The sequence below is a fragment of the Carassius auratus genome, chromosome 28 (genome assembly GCF_003368295.1).
Source record: "Carassius auratus strain Wakin chromosome 28, ASM336829v1, whole genome shotgun sequence".
In the NCBI taxonomy this organism is placed as follows: Eukaryota; Metazoa; Chordata; class Actinopteri; order Cypriniformes; family Cyprinidae; genus Carassius; species Carassius auratus.
In genome coordinates this window covers 20,770,820-20,789,900 of record NC_039270.1, presented here as the reverse complement: position 1 = coordinate 20,789,900, position 19,081 = coordinate 20,770,820, and the positions used below count along the sequence as shown (strand labels likewise).

The following is a 19,081-nucleotide window of genomic DNA, read 5'->3' as shown; positions in this document are numbered from 1 at the left end:
ACATTGTTTGGGAGGCAGACACACTCTTGCAGTTTAAATCTAGATTAAAGACCCATCTCTTTAACTTGGTTTACACATAACACACTAATATGCTTCTAATATCCAAATCCATTAAAGGATTTTTAGGCTGCATTAATTAGGTAAACCAGAACCGGGAACACTTCCCATAACACCCTACTTGCTACATTATTAAAACGTCATCTACTAATCTAATATTAGTCTGTTTCTCTCTTATTCCGAGGTCACCGTAGCCACCAGATCCAGTCTGTATCCAGATCAGAGGGTCACTGCAGTCACCCGGATCCAGTATTTATCAGCGCCTAGAAAGGACCTCTACAGCCCTGAAAGACAGCGGAGACCAGGACAACTAGATGAGCCCCAAATACAGATCCCCTGTAAAGACCTTGTCTCAGACGACCACCAGGACAAGACCACAGGAAACAGATGATTCTTCTGCACAATCTGACTTTGCTGCAGCCTGGAATTGAACTACTGGTTTCATCTGGTCAGAGGAGAACTGGCCCCCCAACTGAACCAGGTTTCTCCCAAGGTTTTATCTCCATTCTGTCACTAATGGAGTTTTGGTTCCTTGCCGCTGTCGCCTCTGGCTTGCTTAGTTGGGGTCACTTCACTTACAGCGATATTGTTGACTTGATTGCAAGTGATTGCACAGATACTATTTAAACTGAATTCATTAATGAACTGCCTTTAACTGTCATTTTGCATTATTGACACACTGTTTTCCTAATTAATGTTGTTCAGTTGCTTTCACGCAATCTTTTTTGTTTAAAGCACTATATAAATAAAGGTGACTTGACCACACCCAATTTTTATTGCATCAAATATCTATTGAAAACCAAACTTATTAGCACTTGAACTTAACATACATCAGCATGATAAGAACTATTTAAAATGCTGGAGTTTATGACCTATACTTCACAATGTTTTTGCCCTCCCTTTTCAGGACTTTTGAAGTACACTTGTTTTAAACCAGTGAGTAGAGTTTGTATGAAAGAAAGATAGGGACAAAAGTCTGTAAACTTGTGACCATGACAACTCACACTGTTTGTCCGTGTTATACGGCACTTTTGAGTGGCCTTTGAATCTTAAGAACATGTAAAGAAACAGTTTTACCATGCTAAGACAATGAATTTAAACTTGTCTCTCAACATTGTGCACTTTCTGGCCATGTTTAGATGTCATACTTTTTAAATATATAGTATAAATAAAGCAATTTCATTGGCTGCTGTGCATGTTGTCACATTAATGTGGACAAACAGTGCATGGTTGAATTTCACACATTCCATTTAAAGACTTTTGGCCCCATCTGCCTTCCATTAACTGACAAAGTCCAATCAGTAAACAAGGCTTGATCATGTCATAATTGAAACCCAAATTTCAATTGGTTGCCGCTAAGAGGCATTGACCTCTGTGAACCAGTGAACCCGTGTTCATGTTTTTTTACCTAAACAAAAATTATGCAGCACAACAAACAATTTAAAAGAAGTCATTTTTATATTAAATACATTTATTATTCTAAATAATGTATTGGTGGAAAAATTGTGCATAAACACCAGAATTCAGGACAATCATGCTTCTTAGCGAAATTTAGCTAATTTCAACAGTCAGTTTAATGATTTTAAAATCACATCTCAACAGAAGATTCAGAAAATTCATCATGAAGAACATGTTTTGGAAATGTTTACCACATGCTGTCATTTTCTTTCATGAATTTAATTAACCAATTAGCTTTGAATGTGTTATTTAAAGATTCAAAACTTAGCACACATAATTCACCTTTGGTTTTTTGACATAAAATGTCCTTTCTCAAATAATGTCTATTCCTCTTAAAAAAAAATTAAAAAAAATTAAAAAAAAAAAAAAAAAAAAAAATTTATTTCCAGTTGTGGCCTGTGTGTGTTCAACGTGCAAAGAAATATGGATAAGACCAAGGAAGGACTTTTAGACGGAAAGTTTCAGTATAAAACTCTGCCGGATTACTCTTCAGTCTGCCACAAGAAACATTACTCTTCATTTAGTCTGCCACAAGAAACAGCAACATTAAAATCATGAACTCAAATGTCATTGTTTAAAAAAAACAAAAAAAAAACAATGACTGTAACAAAATAACGAAATAATTGTGTAGCGGAGTATTTTTTGTACACAGTGCCGCGAACTGTCAATCACTCCTGTGCGCGTGCATCACTGTCCTCCTCAGCTGCAGCAACTTGCGCTCTCTCTCTTCATCAAGCTTTAAAACAAAAAGGGGACAAAAAGATCATATTGTCTTTGTGCATAGGCTATAGATTAATTAGATAAATTAATATCTAAATTTGTGCCTCCGCAGACAGTTTTTAATGTTTATCAGACAATGAATACTCAAGATTTTGCTTTAGTATAACTCACAACGAGTTTCACACACCTTCTCCGGCCACGTTGAGTTGTTGACACTTAACAGTGGGAAAAGCGACACATGCGCTATTCACTTGTATAACTTAAGGGTGAATGGGTAATGTAGTTTCTGCTCTGGGTGGGATGAATTAGGAAGCTTGCATTGTGAAGGGCGCTCTGAAAATCGGCAGTGCAGGTAAAAGATTAAAACCTCTATTAAAACAGATGTCCAAATGAGCGTACCGGTACGCTACAAGCACGTTCTGGGCGCACGGAGAAGTGGGGGTACGCTCAAGAGCTATATTTGGAAGTGGGGGTACTGAGTACCCGTGCATACTGGCCCACTTAAAGCACTGGCAATGACTATACTTTGGAATTTTTTTGCAGTCCACTTAGAATTCAACATTGAAATCATTTTTGTTTTTTATTGGCTTTGATTGTTTAGAAATTCAAATGGTACTTACATGCCTGTGTTTTTATTTCTGTAATAAATATGGCTTTCAAGCCAACAGTTAATTTGGAGGATATTGATGGTTTATTGCAGGTATGTTGTTTACATGAGAAAATCTGTGTTACAAGTTAAACAAAAATTCCAATAAACAATCATATTTTGAATTTAAATAGTTTCTTTGTCTTGAGTTGACATTAATTATTTACATTTTACATTTACATATCCAAAAAGTTTCAGTCTTTTAATTGCGATTAATCGCGATTAATTTTAAAAAAATTGTGCGATTAATTAGTTAATTTTTTTAATCAATTGACAGCACTAATATATATATATATATATATATATATATATATATATATATATATATATATGTACACATTACATGGCATATCTAAATCTAAAGACACATAAACAGATCTTGATGTCCCTTCTACTTTGGATGGTAATACCCCTTACCATTAAAGCCAAATATTACATTTGATTTTAATTTTGTTAATAATAGGCTTGAAATTGAGCACATTCCATTCATTCTCTTCTTCTGTAATGCCACGCCAGCAGAGGGAGCCCTCTCCCGAGTACTGACTGTGTTCCGATCCCTCTGCTTCACCTTACTTCCTGTTTGTGCTATATATAAGCATGGCCGCCACCACTGTCACGTTGCGAAGTATTGCCAGCCTGTCTGCCTTACCGAGCGTTTTTCCCATTGCCATAGTCTGCCTTATTGTGTATGATCTTTGCCTGGTTTCCCTGTCTCTGTCTTTGGATTTGCCCACTGTCTTGTTGTTTGGATTGGACTGCCTATCTGTGTATGATTCTCTGCCTCCTACGATTACGATTCTCTGCCTACTGTTTGGATTTGTCTGCTGTGGAAGTTATAAAACTGCACATGGATTCTAACGCCGCCTCCGCATCCTTACATAATACTTCGCCACCGAAGAATCCAGCAGAGGTAACAGATCTACAGGCTGCGTTGACTTATCAGAACAACATTATCATGGAGTACCGCGACCAACTGGCTAAAGCTCAAGTGGCAAACGACTATCTCACGCAGTATCTGCGATCGCTACCACCACCCAAGCCCGCAAAGGTACATTTTGCTCTGCCTGATGAAATTCAACGGTTCCGCGGAACAATGTAAAGGTTTCATTCGCCAAGTTGAGATCTTTTTTATGTATCAAGAGGAGAGCTTTGACTCTGATGAGAAGAAGTGTGCGTTCCTCATGTCCTTGCTAACGGGCAAAGTGATCGAGTGGGCCGCAGCAGTTTGGGAAACCGACCGTATGTTACAAACATCTTTCCCGTATTTCATTAAACAACTCCGAGATGTGTTTGAATACCCAGCAGGGGGCAAGGATGCTTCCACCCAACTAATGCAACTCACTCAAGGCCGCAAATCAGCCGCCGACCATGCCATCGAGTTTAGGACTATTGCTGCTCAGAGTGGATGGAACGACGTTGCACTTAAGGCCATGTTTCGTCGCAGTTTAAACCTGGAGTTACAGGCAGAGCTCGCTTGTAAAGGTGAGGACTGTTCCTTTTCTGATTATATTACGTTGGCTATCAGGATCGATAATCTCATCCGTAACCATCGCCCTCAAGCCAAGTTTACCAATGTCATGCCTGCCCCTAGAACTACACCGATGTCTGAAACATGCCATGTCAGTGATCATGCCAATTCTGAGCCTATGCAACTAGGAGTTACCAGACTGTCATCTGAAGAGAGATCAAGAAGGGTAACTCAGAGATTATGTTTCTACTGCGGCAGTCCGGCCCATCGCAATGCAATGTGTCCACTCAAGGCCCGAAGGGACTACAATGATAACAGCCGGATGAGTGTTTCCAAGCATAATGTAAAGAATCTCACTACCATGGTCAGGATATCTACTTTGAAAGATTTGTTTGAATTCACAGCGCTGATTGACTCTGGCTCGGCGTTAAACCTCATTCATCGAGATCTTGCGGATACATACCACATCCCCGTTCTACCATGTGATCCTCCTATTGAAGTAAAAGCTGTTAACAATAAACCCATTGGAAGCAGCATCACTCAACAAACCCAACCTGTAAAAATGCAGATAGGATTATTTCACCAGGAAACCATTACTTTCTATGTCATCGATTCCCCATGCCATGAAGTTATAATTGGATATCCCTGGTTATCTGTCCATGACCCAGCCATTTCCTGGCAGAGTGGTGAGATAAAATGTTGGTCACAATTCTGTTTCTCTACCTGTCTGAATAATGTCCTGCCTAAACCTTGTCTCACCACCAGCGTCGAGAGTCCAGAATGTAAGCCTGTCACCATTCCATCCTCCTATCTGGATCTTCAGGAGGTCTTCAGTAAGACCAAGGCCACTCAACTACCACCTCATCGTCATTGGGATTGTGCCATAGAGCTACTACCAAACTCCATGCCACCCAAGAGTAAGATCTATCCACTGTCACTTCCGGAGAGTCAGGCTATGGACGCTTATGTTGAGGAAGCTCTCAGTTCAGGATTCATCCATCCATCCACGTCCCCAGCTGCAGCAGGTTTTTTCTTCGTGGAGAAAAAGGATGGAGGTATACGCCCCTGCATCGACTATAGAGGTTTGAACAATATTACCGTCAAGTTCCGATATCCACTGCCACTTGTTCCTGCAGCACTTGAACAGCTTAGGGAGGCCAAAATCTACACCAAATTAGATTTGAGAAGTGCATATAATCTCATCAGGATCAGAGAGGGTGATGAATGGAAGACGGCATTCCTGACCACTAGGGGGCACTATGAGTACCAGGTTATGCCGTATGGACTAGCAAATGCACCAGCGGTATTCCAGTCGTTCATGAACGAGATTTTCAGGGACCTCTTGAACAAGTTTGTTATAGTCTACATCGATGACATCCTAATTAACTCTAAGTCTGAAGAAGAACACAAGAATCATGTCAGAACGGTACTTACCAGATTGTTAGAGAACCAGCTCTACGTCAAGGCAGAGAAATGTGAATTCCATGTGTCAAGAACCTCCTTTCTAGGCTATAACGTCAACCATCTGGGTGTAGAAGTGGATCAGTCTAAGATCAAGGCAGTCACTGAATGGCCACAACCCACCACCGTGAAGGAACTTCAACACTTTCTAGGATTAGCAAACTTCTACCGACGTTTCATAAGGAACTACAGTATCACAGCCGCACCTATGACATCATTATTGAAGGGGAAGCCATCCAAGTTAAAATGGACTGATCAAGCTACACAGGCATTCGCTAACCTCAAGAACAGCTTTTCCACTGCGCCTATCCTGAAACACCCTGACCCCGACTTACCATTCATACTGGAAGTTGATGCCTCTGATTGTGGGATCGGTGCAGTGCTCTCTCAACGCCACGGACAACCAGGCAAGCTCTTCCCCTGTGCTTACTTTTCCAGAAAACTCACAGATGCTGAACGAAACTATGATGTCGGAAACAAGGAGCTATTGGCTATGAAGGCATCGCCATCGTCCATCATCATCGCACCAGTCACGTGGGACATAATGGAGGAGATTCAAAGGGAACAGTGTAACGAACCTACCCCTCAGGGCTGTCCTGCCAGTCGACACTATGTGCCATCCAGGATTCGACCACGAGTCTTACAGTGGGTCCATTCTTCAATATGTTCCGGGCATCCAGGTATCTCTCGCACACTACACCTCACGCAGAATTCCTTTTGGTGGCCTGCTATGGTCAAGGATGTAGCAACTTTTGTCAAGTCATGTCCGGTGTGTGCACAGTCTAAAACCCCAAAGGAACTCCCATCAGGTTTGCTACAACCTTTACCAATACCACAGAGACCATGGTCACATCTATCTATTGACTTTGTCACCGATCTCCCCCCATCTGAAGGTTTCACCGCTATCCTTGTAATCATTGACCGCTTCTCTAAGGCATGCAGACTTGTACCGCTGAAAGGTCTTCCCACAGCTATGGATACAGCTCAAGCGATGTTCCACCATGTCGTCAGGATTTACGGTATCCCCGAGGATATTGTCTCAGACCGTGGAACACAATTCACGTCCCAGGTATGGGGAGCTTTCTGTAAACAACTCGATATCAACGTCAGTTTAACTTCAGGTTACCACCCTCAATCAAATGGACAAGTGGAGAGATTGAATCAAGAGATCGGCAGATACCTCAGATCCTACTGTGGACGTGAGCAGCATAGATGGTCAGAGTTCCTTCCATGGGCAGAGTACGCTCAAAACTCTTTAAGACATTCTTCCACAGGCCTTACTCCGTTCCAGTGTGTGCTAGGATACCAACCCCCCATGGTCCCGTGGTCTGGAGAACCGTCGCTTGTACCTGCAGTTGACGATTGGATTCGTCGGAGCGAGAGAGTATGGGACAGTGCTCATGTGCGTCTACAAAGGGCCATCAGGAATCAGGAAATTCAGGCCAATCGAAGACGTCGTCCATATCCTCCCTATCAACCGGGTCAAAGGGTCTGGCTTTCCACTCGGGACCTCAAGCTGCGTTTGCCCAGCAAGAAACTCAGCCCATGGTACGTAGGCCCATTCAAAATCTTGCGACAGATTAATGCGGTCACTTATGAACTGGAGCTGCCTGTTAACTACCGTAATCTCTCCCTCCTTCCATGTTTCCCTCCTGAAACCGTTCCACCCGAATACTGACCCCAACGTCGAGAACCGGGAGCCACCTCCACCGCTGGACATTGATGGAACTCCGGCTTACGCGGTAAAGGAGTTGTTGGACTCCAGACGAAGAGGGGGTCAGCTTCAATACTTTGTGGACTGTTTGTGCTATATATAAGCATGGCCGCCACCACTGTCACGTTGCGAAGTATTGCCAGCCTGTCTGCCTTACCGAGCGTTTTTCCCATTGCCATAGTCTGCCTTATTGTGTATGATCTTTGCCTGGTTTCCCTGTCTCTGTCTTTGGATTTGCCCACTGTCTTGTTGTTTGGATTGGACTGCCTATCTGTGTATGATTCTCTGCCTCCTACGATTACGATTCTCTGCCTACTGTTTGGATTTGTCTGCTGTGGAAGTTATTAAACTGCACATGGATTCTAACGCCGCCTCCGCATCCTTACATCTTCATATATAATAACTATTAAATATGTAACAATTTTATATATAGTTATATAGGAACACTGTGTAATTTAATTAAATTACATGTTTTAAGTGGAAACAGCAATTTACACTTGTATTATTTCTGAATCATTTAAAAAAAAAAATATTATCAATAGCCAAATGTCATTTAAATACTCTTGAATATTCTTAAATGCTGCTTTAATATATATATATATATATATATATATATATATATATATAATCAAATATATATAAAAGCAAACATCAAGCACTTGCTTGAGTTACCTTTTTCTCAGAGAAAGGAGTGCATCATTTTGAAAAAAATGTTTTAAACTTTACTCATCAGAAAAGTTTAAAGGTATATTATTTTAATATATAAAGGCTATTATTTGTTTAACTAATAGAAACAAAAAGGAAGATAAAGGACTTCCCTGCTTATACCTCGATTATTCTCAAATCTACCACTTGTACCTGTTGATAATTCAACCTAAGTGACGAATCTGGAAGTGCAGGGGAGTCAAAACAAAACAAGTCACCAATTAGAAGTATAAAATGAGGATCTGTACAGAAGAATGTCGGAGGACTTCAATATAAGCCAAGAGGAGACTGGTTTGCTAAAGTAAGAAAACTTTGCTTCCTTTGCTCCTGTTATCAAATGAGGGTTTTTACGAGACTCACTGGTGCATGTGCAGCGCTGACCTCATATGTCATCAGCCCAGAACTGCTTCCATGTACAACTGTTGGTGCAAGCTAGATTAAAGTGATTATTACGTTTTAAATATTCTTACAAAGCCCCCAGAACTGTGTGAGACACTTCTTTTTATTTTTATGGATGGGTGCTTTTTATTTAACTTCTTTTGGACTAATGCACTGCAACACCTGCTTGAAGATCATAATTTTTTTAATAACTCTGACTGGATTACTCTGAAAGAAGAACGTCACATACAACTAGGATGACTTGAGGGTGAGTAATTTATGGGCTAATTTTCATTTTTGGATGAACTAACCCTTTAACTGAACTATTGCATCCATTGCAAATAGTTTAAACAGCTATTTGGATATATTCTCAAATATTGTACGTTTTGTGAATGTGGTTACTGATATGATGTCACTGACAAGGGGCATGGCTTCTGGCAGTTTCAAACCCACCCACAATTTGGTGCCAAGTTAAAATCTTGTTTTTTTTTTTTTTTTTTTTGCATAGTGCACCTTTAACTTGTTATTCCTGGTCAATCAAGTCACTCAAAAGTTTCTGCAACTCTGCATAACCATTATGGAAAATGGCGATGACGTGTGCTATCTGCACAAACAATATGCACAAAGGTATACAAATACATAAGACAGGCAGGTAGGCCACACACGATCATTGCATTCAAACTGCAATGACTGGATGAACATTTTATTGCCCTGGGTCTTTCACAGAGAATGTTTAATTTTAATATTTTTAAATATATTTTTTTTAATTAAATTAAATGTGATGAGATATTTTTGAGGAAAAACCTACCAGTAAGGCATCCAAACAAGCATTTCCAGAATGTTCAAATATAAATGCCTTTATTTTTATACAAATCATTATAATTCATGCAATATACTATAAACTAAAATAACAAGACTGTTAAAATATAAAGCCATTGAAAATGTGGAAATGTATGTCTCCACAGAGATGAAAATATATACTGTAGTAAAATCAATAGCCATTCATCCTTATTAGGTTTTTAGTTTCCCCAGAATCAGTTTTTGGTCAAATACAGAAAAAAAAGAAAAAAAAAGTATTATACATATCTGACAGCTGACAGTAAATTACATACGAAATATATAAAAGTTACCAACCACGCTAAATGGAGTTTTTTCTCAGCCCTAAATGCCTCTTTTCTTGGATGAGAATTCATTTGCACATATTGACATATTGTCTACCTAATTTACCCTAAACGTACATTTGTCTATGTTTGTACTGTAATGTTGTATGCCACAGGTCCTTTCAGGGTGAAGCCCAGGTAAAAAGTGACATTCTCATTGTTGTGGGGTACTGACGATGTCTTCAGAACTGGGATATGAAATTTCATTCCTTTGGGACCCTCCAGAAATACCTTCTCATCCTCCGTCCAGCCTGTGACACATTTCAGCAATTTAGACATTTTTGGCATTTTCCATACTTGTCCACTAAACCATTTCAGACGTTTTTCTGAAACGGTGAACATTTTTGTGATTGTTTCAAACTTACTCTTGTGGACAAATTTTTCAAACCCAGTCCCATTGCTCAAGAATAAATGAGTGTAGATCCTCTTTTTCCTTGGAGGTATGTCTTTCAATTTCTTGTCATAGAGTCTCTGGAGGTGTTCAACTGCAGAGAGCACAGTCTTATACTTGCGTTCTTTATCCACTTCTGTGTCATGCTCTTCTGGCCAGAAAAGTAAGACGAGCAAGAAAAGAGCACTTGGTAAGCACCTCTGTTTCTCTTTAGGAAATTGTTCACTCAGACTCTGTAGATCCTTAAATGCAGCCAGCTTGGGTGACTGAGTTGAGAGGCAACTTAAAGCAAAGTGTGATGCTATGTAGTTGACAAGGTCTGCTTGTGGCATTTGCGCCCCCATTGGATTGCTTGGGTAAAGTGAAATAATTTGCTCCAGAACCATGATGGGACTTTCTGGTTTGTTAGGACCACAACAAACTTTCTGGTTTGTTACAAGGGAAAAAATGGTTGTGATGTTTCCCCCACCGTGATGATAAATCATCATGCGTTTCATGACAGGAGTTAACTTCCCTTGGATTTGATCTTTATTTTGAGAAAAACCACTAAAGTATTTACCATAAGTTGAAGACTTGTTCACCAGCCAGTGCATGGGGTGCTTTGTGGTCCTCTCAACAGTCTCAGATGTCTTCTCATCGTTGTTCAGGTCAGTCTGGAAGTAACTCAAATCTTCTGAAATCCATTCCAGTGCCTCCAGCATTATTTTTGGTAGGTTTTTCAGCTTCCCATGAAAATTTTCCCATGGTTTTTCTACCTCAGCAGGCACATTACCTGTGAGGAGGTATTTAATGCACTGGGAATGATTTCTTCTTGAGAACACATCAAGCGAGGAAATTAGCTTCAGCAATTCGCATCCTACTTCTACAACTCCAAAAAAGCCAGCATTGTTAATGGTGTCATTGTCTTCAACTGCTGCTTTCTCACATTCCTGAAAACATTCAATCGCCTTTAGTGCCGTTTCCAAAGCATCTACTATACTTTCAGGTGTTTTTTCAGTTTGCTTCATGGCTTTAAATTTAGCAATGAACCACTGTCTGTACACCTGGCCTTTGGTATCCAGAAAGTAGGAATTGTTCGGCCTTTTTGCTACTGCAGTTTTTGCCCACTGTTCTGCTTCTTCAAATCTGTCATGCTTGTAATTGAGTCGAGCCAGTTGTTGAGCAAAAAATGCATCTTCATGAAAACGCTTGTAAGCTGCCTTGAGAAGCTCAATTGCTTTATCTGGACACTCTTTCTCTCTTACATGCTCAATTAGGGGGGAGAAAAAGCTGTCCAATTCATCACCTTTGCTGATTCTGCGGCGTGTCATGAAGAGATCTCGCAAGAACTTCATGTACTGGTCTTTACCAAACCTGTGCTCAAATAGCACATCATTGTTGAGAAGATCCAAAGCGAGATAACTTTGTGGTTCCTTGTCATCCAACAGTTGGTGGAGGATTTCCTTGGCAACCAATGGATGAATGATTCTGATTAAGGTAATGTAGGTGTTTTCATCTCTCAAGTGTATTAAGACCAATCTAGCTTGCTCACTTAGAGAAGTCTCAAAAGCATGTTGTCTAAATCTTTCCAAATGACAGGAAAGAGCCAGGAGAGCTTCACAATGTGACTGAGAGATGAATGAGTTCTGCACGTAAGTGTTGAGCAATGCCACATACAGAACAAGCTTTGTAACAACAGAATTGTGATCAATGCCTTGCAGTAAATGCTTGACAAACTGCTTCACATATTCAGCAATTTTGTGGCTCTCAAATTCCTCACTCATCAGGACAAATGTTAGAATGAATTCTGGCTTGAACTGTTCTTCAAGGCTTTGTCGTTTTTTGGAAAACTGCTTTTTTTCTGTCTCTGACAGCTTATGAGTAATAGAAACATTCTGTTGAACAGATTCCTTGCACTTTTTTTCTGGATTGTGAGATCTCCTACAACTCAGCAGGATGAAGCAGAGAGTGCCACGGGCTATTTTCTTGGTATTGACAGCCACTTCCAATTCATGCTTGACATCTTCTAAATACTCTTGATCACAGTCTTCAAACAGCAGAAGTACAGGGAGGCATTTTTGGGGATCTTTTTCTTCATATTCTCGAAGCCAGATGGCATCTTCTGAAACAACTGTTGCTGAGTATGAAGGTTTTACAACTGCACACCTTAGATCTCTTCGGTTGTTCCACAGTATCTGCCTTGCCACTGTACTACCACCACTGCCCGGATGATGGTATATGTTGATGCAGCTGATGGGTGCACGATCCAAACTCCAATAAAGACAGTCCTTCAGCAGACTGTTGACTTCACTGTAAGCATCTCTTTGAATAACCTCCCCGACAATTTTTTTATCCGCAAGCCAGAGATTCATCCAAGTTACTTTTCCTCCATGGTAAAACTGCTGCTCAATTGTCTCCTTTTCAGATTCAATGAATTCAGGACTGGTTTCTTCACAGTGGTTTAGGCTCAGAATCTCTAAAGAACATCTCATTTCCTCATCTCGAGTATCAAGAAAACACTCTCCTTTGACATGAATTGGTAATCGTTTCATTGTCCGTGTAGTGATAGGCTGGACCTGTTGGAGGGTTGCATTAATTTGACTTATTGTCATTCCAATAACACTTGAACTATTTACTGTTTCCATGTCACAGGATCCTAGAGCAAAGCGCTGCCATTTCTTGAAATTCTCCTCTGATTCTGCAAGGCAGATAATGTCTTCATGTCCTTCCATGTCGGTGATGAACTCATAGAACGTGTTTAGGAAAGGTGTATCAACAGGCGAGGTAAGGAGGAAAATCACATGAAAGGTTCCTTTGGGTAAGATATCTTTGCAAATCAGTGACACACAATCTTTTAGGAGGGTCCTTTTTGTTTTAACCCAGGTCTTCTCATCACAGGGAGGTTCGTTGCCTTTGAAATCATTCCTGCCATTGCAAAATATCCAGCTGATTTGATCAAACAAACGTAGATGACTCTCAAATTCACGGATGCTCAAGCCACTAGGAATTTTGTAGTTCTGCATGAAATGCCGGTTCACTGCATGGTGCTTACTGAATTCATGGCATAGCCCTGACACGTTGGAATCTGGATCAAAGTCAAACATGCAGAAAATGTTCATGTTCAGCAAAAAATCTATGCTTTGCAGATCCTTCTCCAGAAATCGGTTGGTAACCAGTATGTGCCATTTTTCCTTGTCCATTATTTTCTTTCCACCTGTTATGAGCATGATAAGCTTTTTTCCCAGGTTCTGGCACAGTTCTGGTGCTGTGAAATTATGTTTTTTCTCTGCCTCTTCTCTCTGAGCATCCCTAAAACTGATGCGTTGGTAGAACTCACTGAGGTCTGCCACTGGTTCGGTTTTAGAACCCACTCTGCGATAAGCAGTTTTCTTCTCAAACTGAACTTTGTTTGCCTTCTCATTGAAATTTGGCAAGCTAACAGAGAAAACCTTATTTTTGACTATGCTCAATGTGGGCTTAATATCAACCTCCACAATGTAGAGTTCCTCTGTGCTGTTTGAACAGACTACTTGAACAAACTGAGGTTCACCAATACATAATCGTACAAGTTCACTATCACAGCTAGAGAAACTCCTCTCAATGTAATCTAATGCATCACAGTATACATCTTTTTCCTTAACAGGAATACCAATAATTTCGCCATGTACATAACCAGTGTCACCTCTACTGTCCATGACACCAAAATGTATTGTGCCATTTGTACGAACATTCATACATCCTGTGGCAAATTTCAGCACTTCCTTTGCGAACTTGGCCTGTAGTCGTTGGTGGTCAAGTGTTGAAGCAATGGCAAATGACTTATACTCATGACATGGACTAATAAAATCAACAACCCCCGATTCTGGTAAGAATACACCGTTTTTAACATATGTAAAATCAACACCTTTCATATCAAAAGGTCGTAGTTTTGAATCTTTCTTTGTTGTTATCTCAGAATCTTCTTTATGCTCTTCCCTCATATTGGCTCTTGTGTCAACACTTTTAATTGCACTTGCTTCATGGTAATTTTTTCCAGAGGCTTGTTTGTGTAAATGTTTGCCACTGGCTTTTTGTGAATTTACTAACTCATCTCTTTTTTTGATTATCAAAAGTGCAGGCCCAGATTTTAGTCCAATCTTTTTTTCCAGATATTCTTCTGAGATTTCACAAAGAATCCGGCCATCTACTTCCTCTTCATGAAGTTTTTTGATGTATGTTTCTTTAACTCCTATTGATGTTAACCAGTTGCTCACCATAGACTCAGTCCATGTCTCCAGTGGAGGATCCTCTGGCCTTTCTGCAAACCAAAAATAGTTTAAAGTGAGACAAGTTTATTTAAACAACTTTAAAACAAAGACTGTACTTAAAAAAAACACATTATACTTGCCCATTGTTTAATGTCTTCTATAGTGATAATTCACAGTTCAAAGACAGTCACCCATAGCATTGCAGACCTTGAAAAGGAGAAATTACATTGTTATGGCCTTCAACAATACAAAATCTGCATTTTGCCCCCCAAAATAGGATTCATTAAATTAAAGAAATGCACAGTAAAAGATGTAAATACAGAATTTTGTTTTTATTTATTTAACTGTTTAGTGTTAATGCATCACATCTGCAAAGCAACGCAATACTTTTTTTTTTTTTTTTTGTAGAAACAGAAAAATTAGAGGTTTGGTGCAAGTGAGTAGTAAACAAACAATGTGTATACTCCTTTCATTATGTCTTTTCAGATATGTTTAACTGCTCAGAAAAACTGGAAAAAAAAGACAATCGCTTATGTCAAAAATATTAAAGGGTTAGTTCACCCAAAAATGAAAAGCTGGCTCAATTCACATACATTGAAATAGCTTCACTGTAACCCACATCTTGCTTTTTCAAGAAGGTTTTTTTTTATTTTTTACAACTGGTAGGATAAACCAGAAAGTGTTGTAACATCGGGTCAGTTTGACAGGTCAGAAAAGAGCTGTGGTGATTTCATCAGTATCAACTTATATTTTTGAGCTTACAGGAGAAATGGAATGTGACTGTGAGCATCAACGTGGATTTTATGACCAAAAAGCTGATTTTCAGAAAAAAAGAAAGAAAAATATATTTTTTAATGGTGGTTCTCCCACGATTCTGAAAAAAAAAAAAAACATTAGACAACCAAACAAAATAATAGGCTTATTTACTTAATGTTTTGATTACATGTTTTAAATAATGTTATATATGAGTCTAAATGTCTAAAATGTTATAAATTAATTTATTTAAAAATATGTATTAGTTTAAATGAATTTATATTAAAAAAAAAAAATAGCTTGAAACAAATGAAGACCTGTTTTGTCCAGAGTTTTTGCACGAATCTCTTAAATGAATGAATCAGACATAAAATAAATTTTAATTGTCACTGACTGGGCCAATATCATAATGTAACATACAGTATTTATTTAATTCCAAAGGTCAATTCATTTTTCATTTTTTATAACTGGACTATAATCTTTTATCCCAAAAACTATGAATAAGATTGCATGCATTTGAATCTAGATTGCGATCTTTTAATGATAAATTGTGCATATTATGAGCCTATAGCCTATGCATTTTGTATGTCATACAAGATGCCAGACCTTAAAGGTAAGGGGCGGCCACTCCACTTCCATGATAGTTATCTCCAGCCTGTGTTAAAACTCACTCACCCCAGTTGTGAGTTAGGTTGTAACAACAGAACTTTTTGCATTTGACATTAACTTATATAATCTGTGATTGTTTAGTACATGGCCTGTAGACAGGGTTTGAAAATTAGTGAGGTCTGAGGTGCGGTTAAGAATTGTGCTATAATAACTACTACAAATATATTTTAGTATACACTAAAAAATGTTTTCTCTGTTTTGCTCAGAGGCAAAAACAAAATTGTTGTGTAACACAAAGTCATTGTTGTGTAAAGCATCAAACAGGCATTACAAAAAGTAGGTTCAGCAAGGAATATATATATTTTTTAATAAAATGTATTACTCTTTTGGACCATGTGAGTAAATGATGACAGAATTGTCAAATTTTGGTTTGGTGAACTACAACTTTAATAATATATTTTAAATATTATTACTTTAAAAATTTAAAATATATTTTACCACAGCTGTTTCCTCCAGCAAAAAAATAAAAAAATAATAAAAATTAAGCACATTTGAACGCATACCTTATAAAATGATCATGTTACCATTTTCATCTGAAAATTTAGCTTTCAATATAATACATATTCCAGTATATTTGGCTTATTCAGTACTCAAATGCTATTATTATTATTATCATACCCTCACTGTGGGCTGAGCCCCACTAAATTGAAAATCCTAGAATCACGCCTTCTGTCAGTGCCGGTGTCATGACATTTTATCCGGTGTTGTGCCGAATTCGATGCAGAGTTACCAGATATTGCTCTAAATACAAACAAACAAACAAACAAACAAATAATAAATAAACATTAAATATTTCAAATATTTTGCCAATAAGATTGGAAACATATATATTTTCGTTCAAACAAATCAGAACAAATATTTTTTTGTACATACAATTTACTGAGGTCCAAATAGGTAGAGGAGACCGGGTATGGTTGTAACACGGGTAGAGTTGTAACACTACCAATTCCATGAATCAGGGACAAGATAGGAGTCATGTGACAATTTTAATTTCATCAGGCTTCCTATACAATCCCACATGGAGGTTTTCCAGTCTGTGTTGCTATCTCTCCTGAAGCTACAGCAGAAAATCTACTTCTGAGGTAAGAAAGTAAAAAAAAAATAACAAGATAATATTTTGTTTAGTACTTCTGTTGTAGAACTTTCTGCCAATTTCAAAGCACCATGCTAATACAGCTTGCTAAACAATGGGTGACAGTGAAGGGCTAGGTTGTAACACGTGCTTTGAAAGTGTTACAACCATCCCCTTACATACAACCAATAACATTTTTGTGATTTTAACAGTACTACAGAATGCCTAGAACTTGGTTGGGAAAAACAGATATTGGAGTCGATGCTAGTCTTTTAAAAAGAGCAGCAGAGAAAGTTAGGAAAGGAAAGTCTGTTAGGGCAGTGGCAAAATCCCACGGAATCTGCCATGTAAACTTGGAACAGATATTGGCAGAAATATAAAGAACTGAAAGACCAGGGATTGAGGGACCTTCCTCATGTAGAAAACTACAGTCCTCACCAGGTCTTCACCAGGGAGCAGGAGGAGTCTTGTCATAAGCCAGAGAAGAAAATGAGAAGAAAATGGCAGGGCCTGATTGGTTTGGCTCGTTTATGAAGCGGAACCCCAGACTTTCAGTGATTTTTTTTTTTTTGTCACCATTGTGACTGGTAAAGAATGCATTTCATTTGTTCATTCTCTGGAGTGGGGATAAACATACGTCTGTTAATTTGCTCACTCACACACACACACACACACACACGCACACACTTTTTGTGAAAAGTGGGGACATCCCATAGGTGTAATGGTTTTTATACTGTACAAACTGTATATTCTATGGCCCTTCACCAACCCTACACCTAACCCTAACCCTCACAGGAAACTTGTGCATTTCTACTTTCTCAAAAAATATAAGCCTTTTTTAAAATGGGGACATGGGTTATGTCCTCATAAGTCACCCTCTCCTTGTAATACCTGTGTCATACCCATGTCATTATACAGAGTTGGGTCCTGATATGTCACAAAAACAAGAGCACACATATGAATGTGCACATACTGTACAGACATACACACACACAAAGGCACACATGCACAAAAACACACTATATGCTCATACACTCCCCATATCCACACATATTAATTGTTGCAGCCATTCATTTAAAATAAAACTGTTGTTGTGGCATATCACTTGGAGTACCCTTAGTTTTTGTATATTTTGTATACCTGTTACAACTTACCCCAGTATGTGTTACAACCTACCCCGGTAGTTGTAACAAAGGACCACCTTGTATTTGTCATCATCTCACAAAGTCTGTGATATAGTTGAATAAATTTAAATTGTTGCCATTTGTAGTATAAACATGTGGGTACTTTGCCTAAAAGTTTTAGACGTGTAGCCTAAAAAAAGGTAATTTTAGGCGCTGAAGAAAAAAAGTGTTACAACCATAACGTTACCCGGTCTCCCCTACGTTCAAGGTTTTACTTGTAGTAGACAAATGCGGTTACCGTTTATCAAAATTTTTGAGAGATCAAGCGCAATGATGCTCAAAAAAAAAAGTGTTACTTCATACCCGGATTGCTATCCAATCAATAAAACGAAGCGACAATACTCACGATGCTTCCTTCCCTAAGGACAAAACGTTCCCCGTTCTTCAGTGAAAAAAATATAAAGCTTGGTTATTCTAAGATATTCACGGATTACAAACACACAATTTACCGTGACACGTTGGTTTTTCCAGCAATGACCAGGTTCAGCCGCCCATCCATAAAAGAAGAATCTTCCAAAGGGACCAAACAGTAAAACAATGTGTAAAAACCAGTGTAAATATATCATGAACAATTGTTTGATTATAACCGTATCACAAGCCCGTTATACAGCGTCGCAGTGTGTCGTACCTCTATGCTCCTCTCTCGCTTCTCACTGCAGCAGATATCCGGCCTTAAGTTTCGATTTCCTGGAGATGAAAGTAATGCGGTGTATCTAAAAAACGAATGACAACGAACAAATTATAACTCATACCACATTATATTATTGTAGCTAGTCGGTAAAAAAATAGTTAATATGGACTTTTATTGCCATTTTTGCTTTTATTTGTGGTGACATGTTACAGCAAAGTTTGGAAAAAGAGAAGGGGAAACGTGGCTCTGAGACATGATCTCGGTTGGAGATACATCATACAATTATAAGATAGTTCATGAATAATAATGAATGCTGATATTAACAGATTATCTAATTTAATAAATTTATTAATGTGCATGAGCCTAGTTTAGATACAGTATGGAGAGA

At 38.7% G+C, this 19,081-nt stretch overlaps 1 protein-coding gene across 3 annotated transcripts; it reads right to left on the bottom strand.

Moving 5' to 3' along the window:
- Nucleotides 1-9,448: 9,448 nt before the first annotated feature.
- Nucleotides 9,449-19,065, bottom strand: samd9l (sterile alpha motif domain containing 9 like). Of its 3 annotated transcripts, XM_026208373.1 has the most exons (5): nt 18,691-19,065; nt 18,512-18,572; nt 16,425-16,547; nt 14,525-14,591; nt 9,449-14,434 (listed from the first exon to the last, which is right to left on the bottom strand). In XM_026208373.1, exons 4-5 carry the CDS (start codon nt 14,526-14,528, stop codon nt 9,852-9,854), a joined length of 4,587 nt encoding a protein of 1,528 aa, XP_026064158.1. In that variant the 5' UTR covers nt 14,529-14,591; nt 16,425-16,547; nt 18,512-18,572; nt 18,691-19,065; the 3' UTR covers nt 9,449-9,851. The 3 variants fall into 3 exon arrangements, with proteins under 3 accessions (XP_026064158.1, XP_026064160.1, XP_026064159.1); XM_026208375.1 differs by lacking the exon at nt 16,425-16,547; XM_026208374.1 differs by lacking the exons at nt 16,425-16,547; nt 18,691-19,065 and having other exon boundaries at nt 18,512-18,684.
- Between the last annotated feature and the right edge of the window lie 16 nt (nt 19,066-19,081).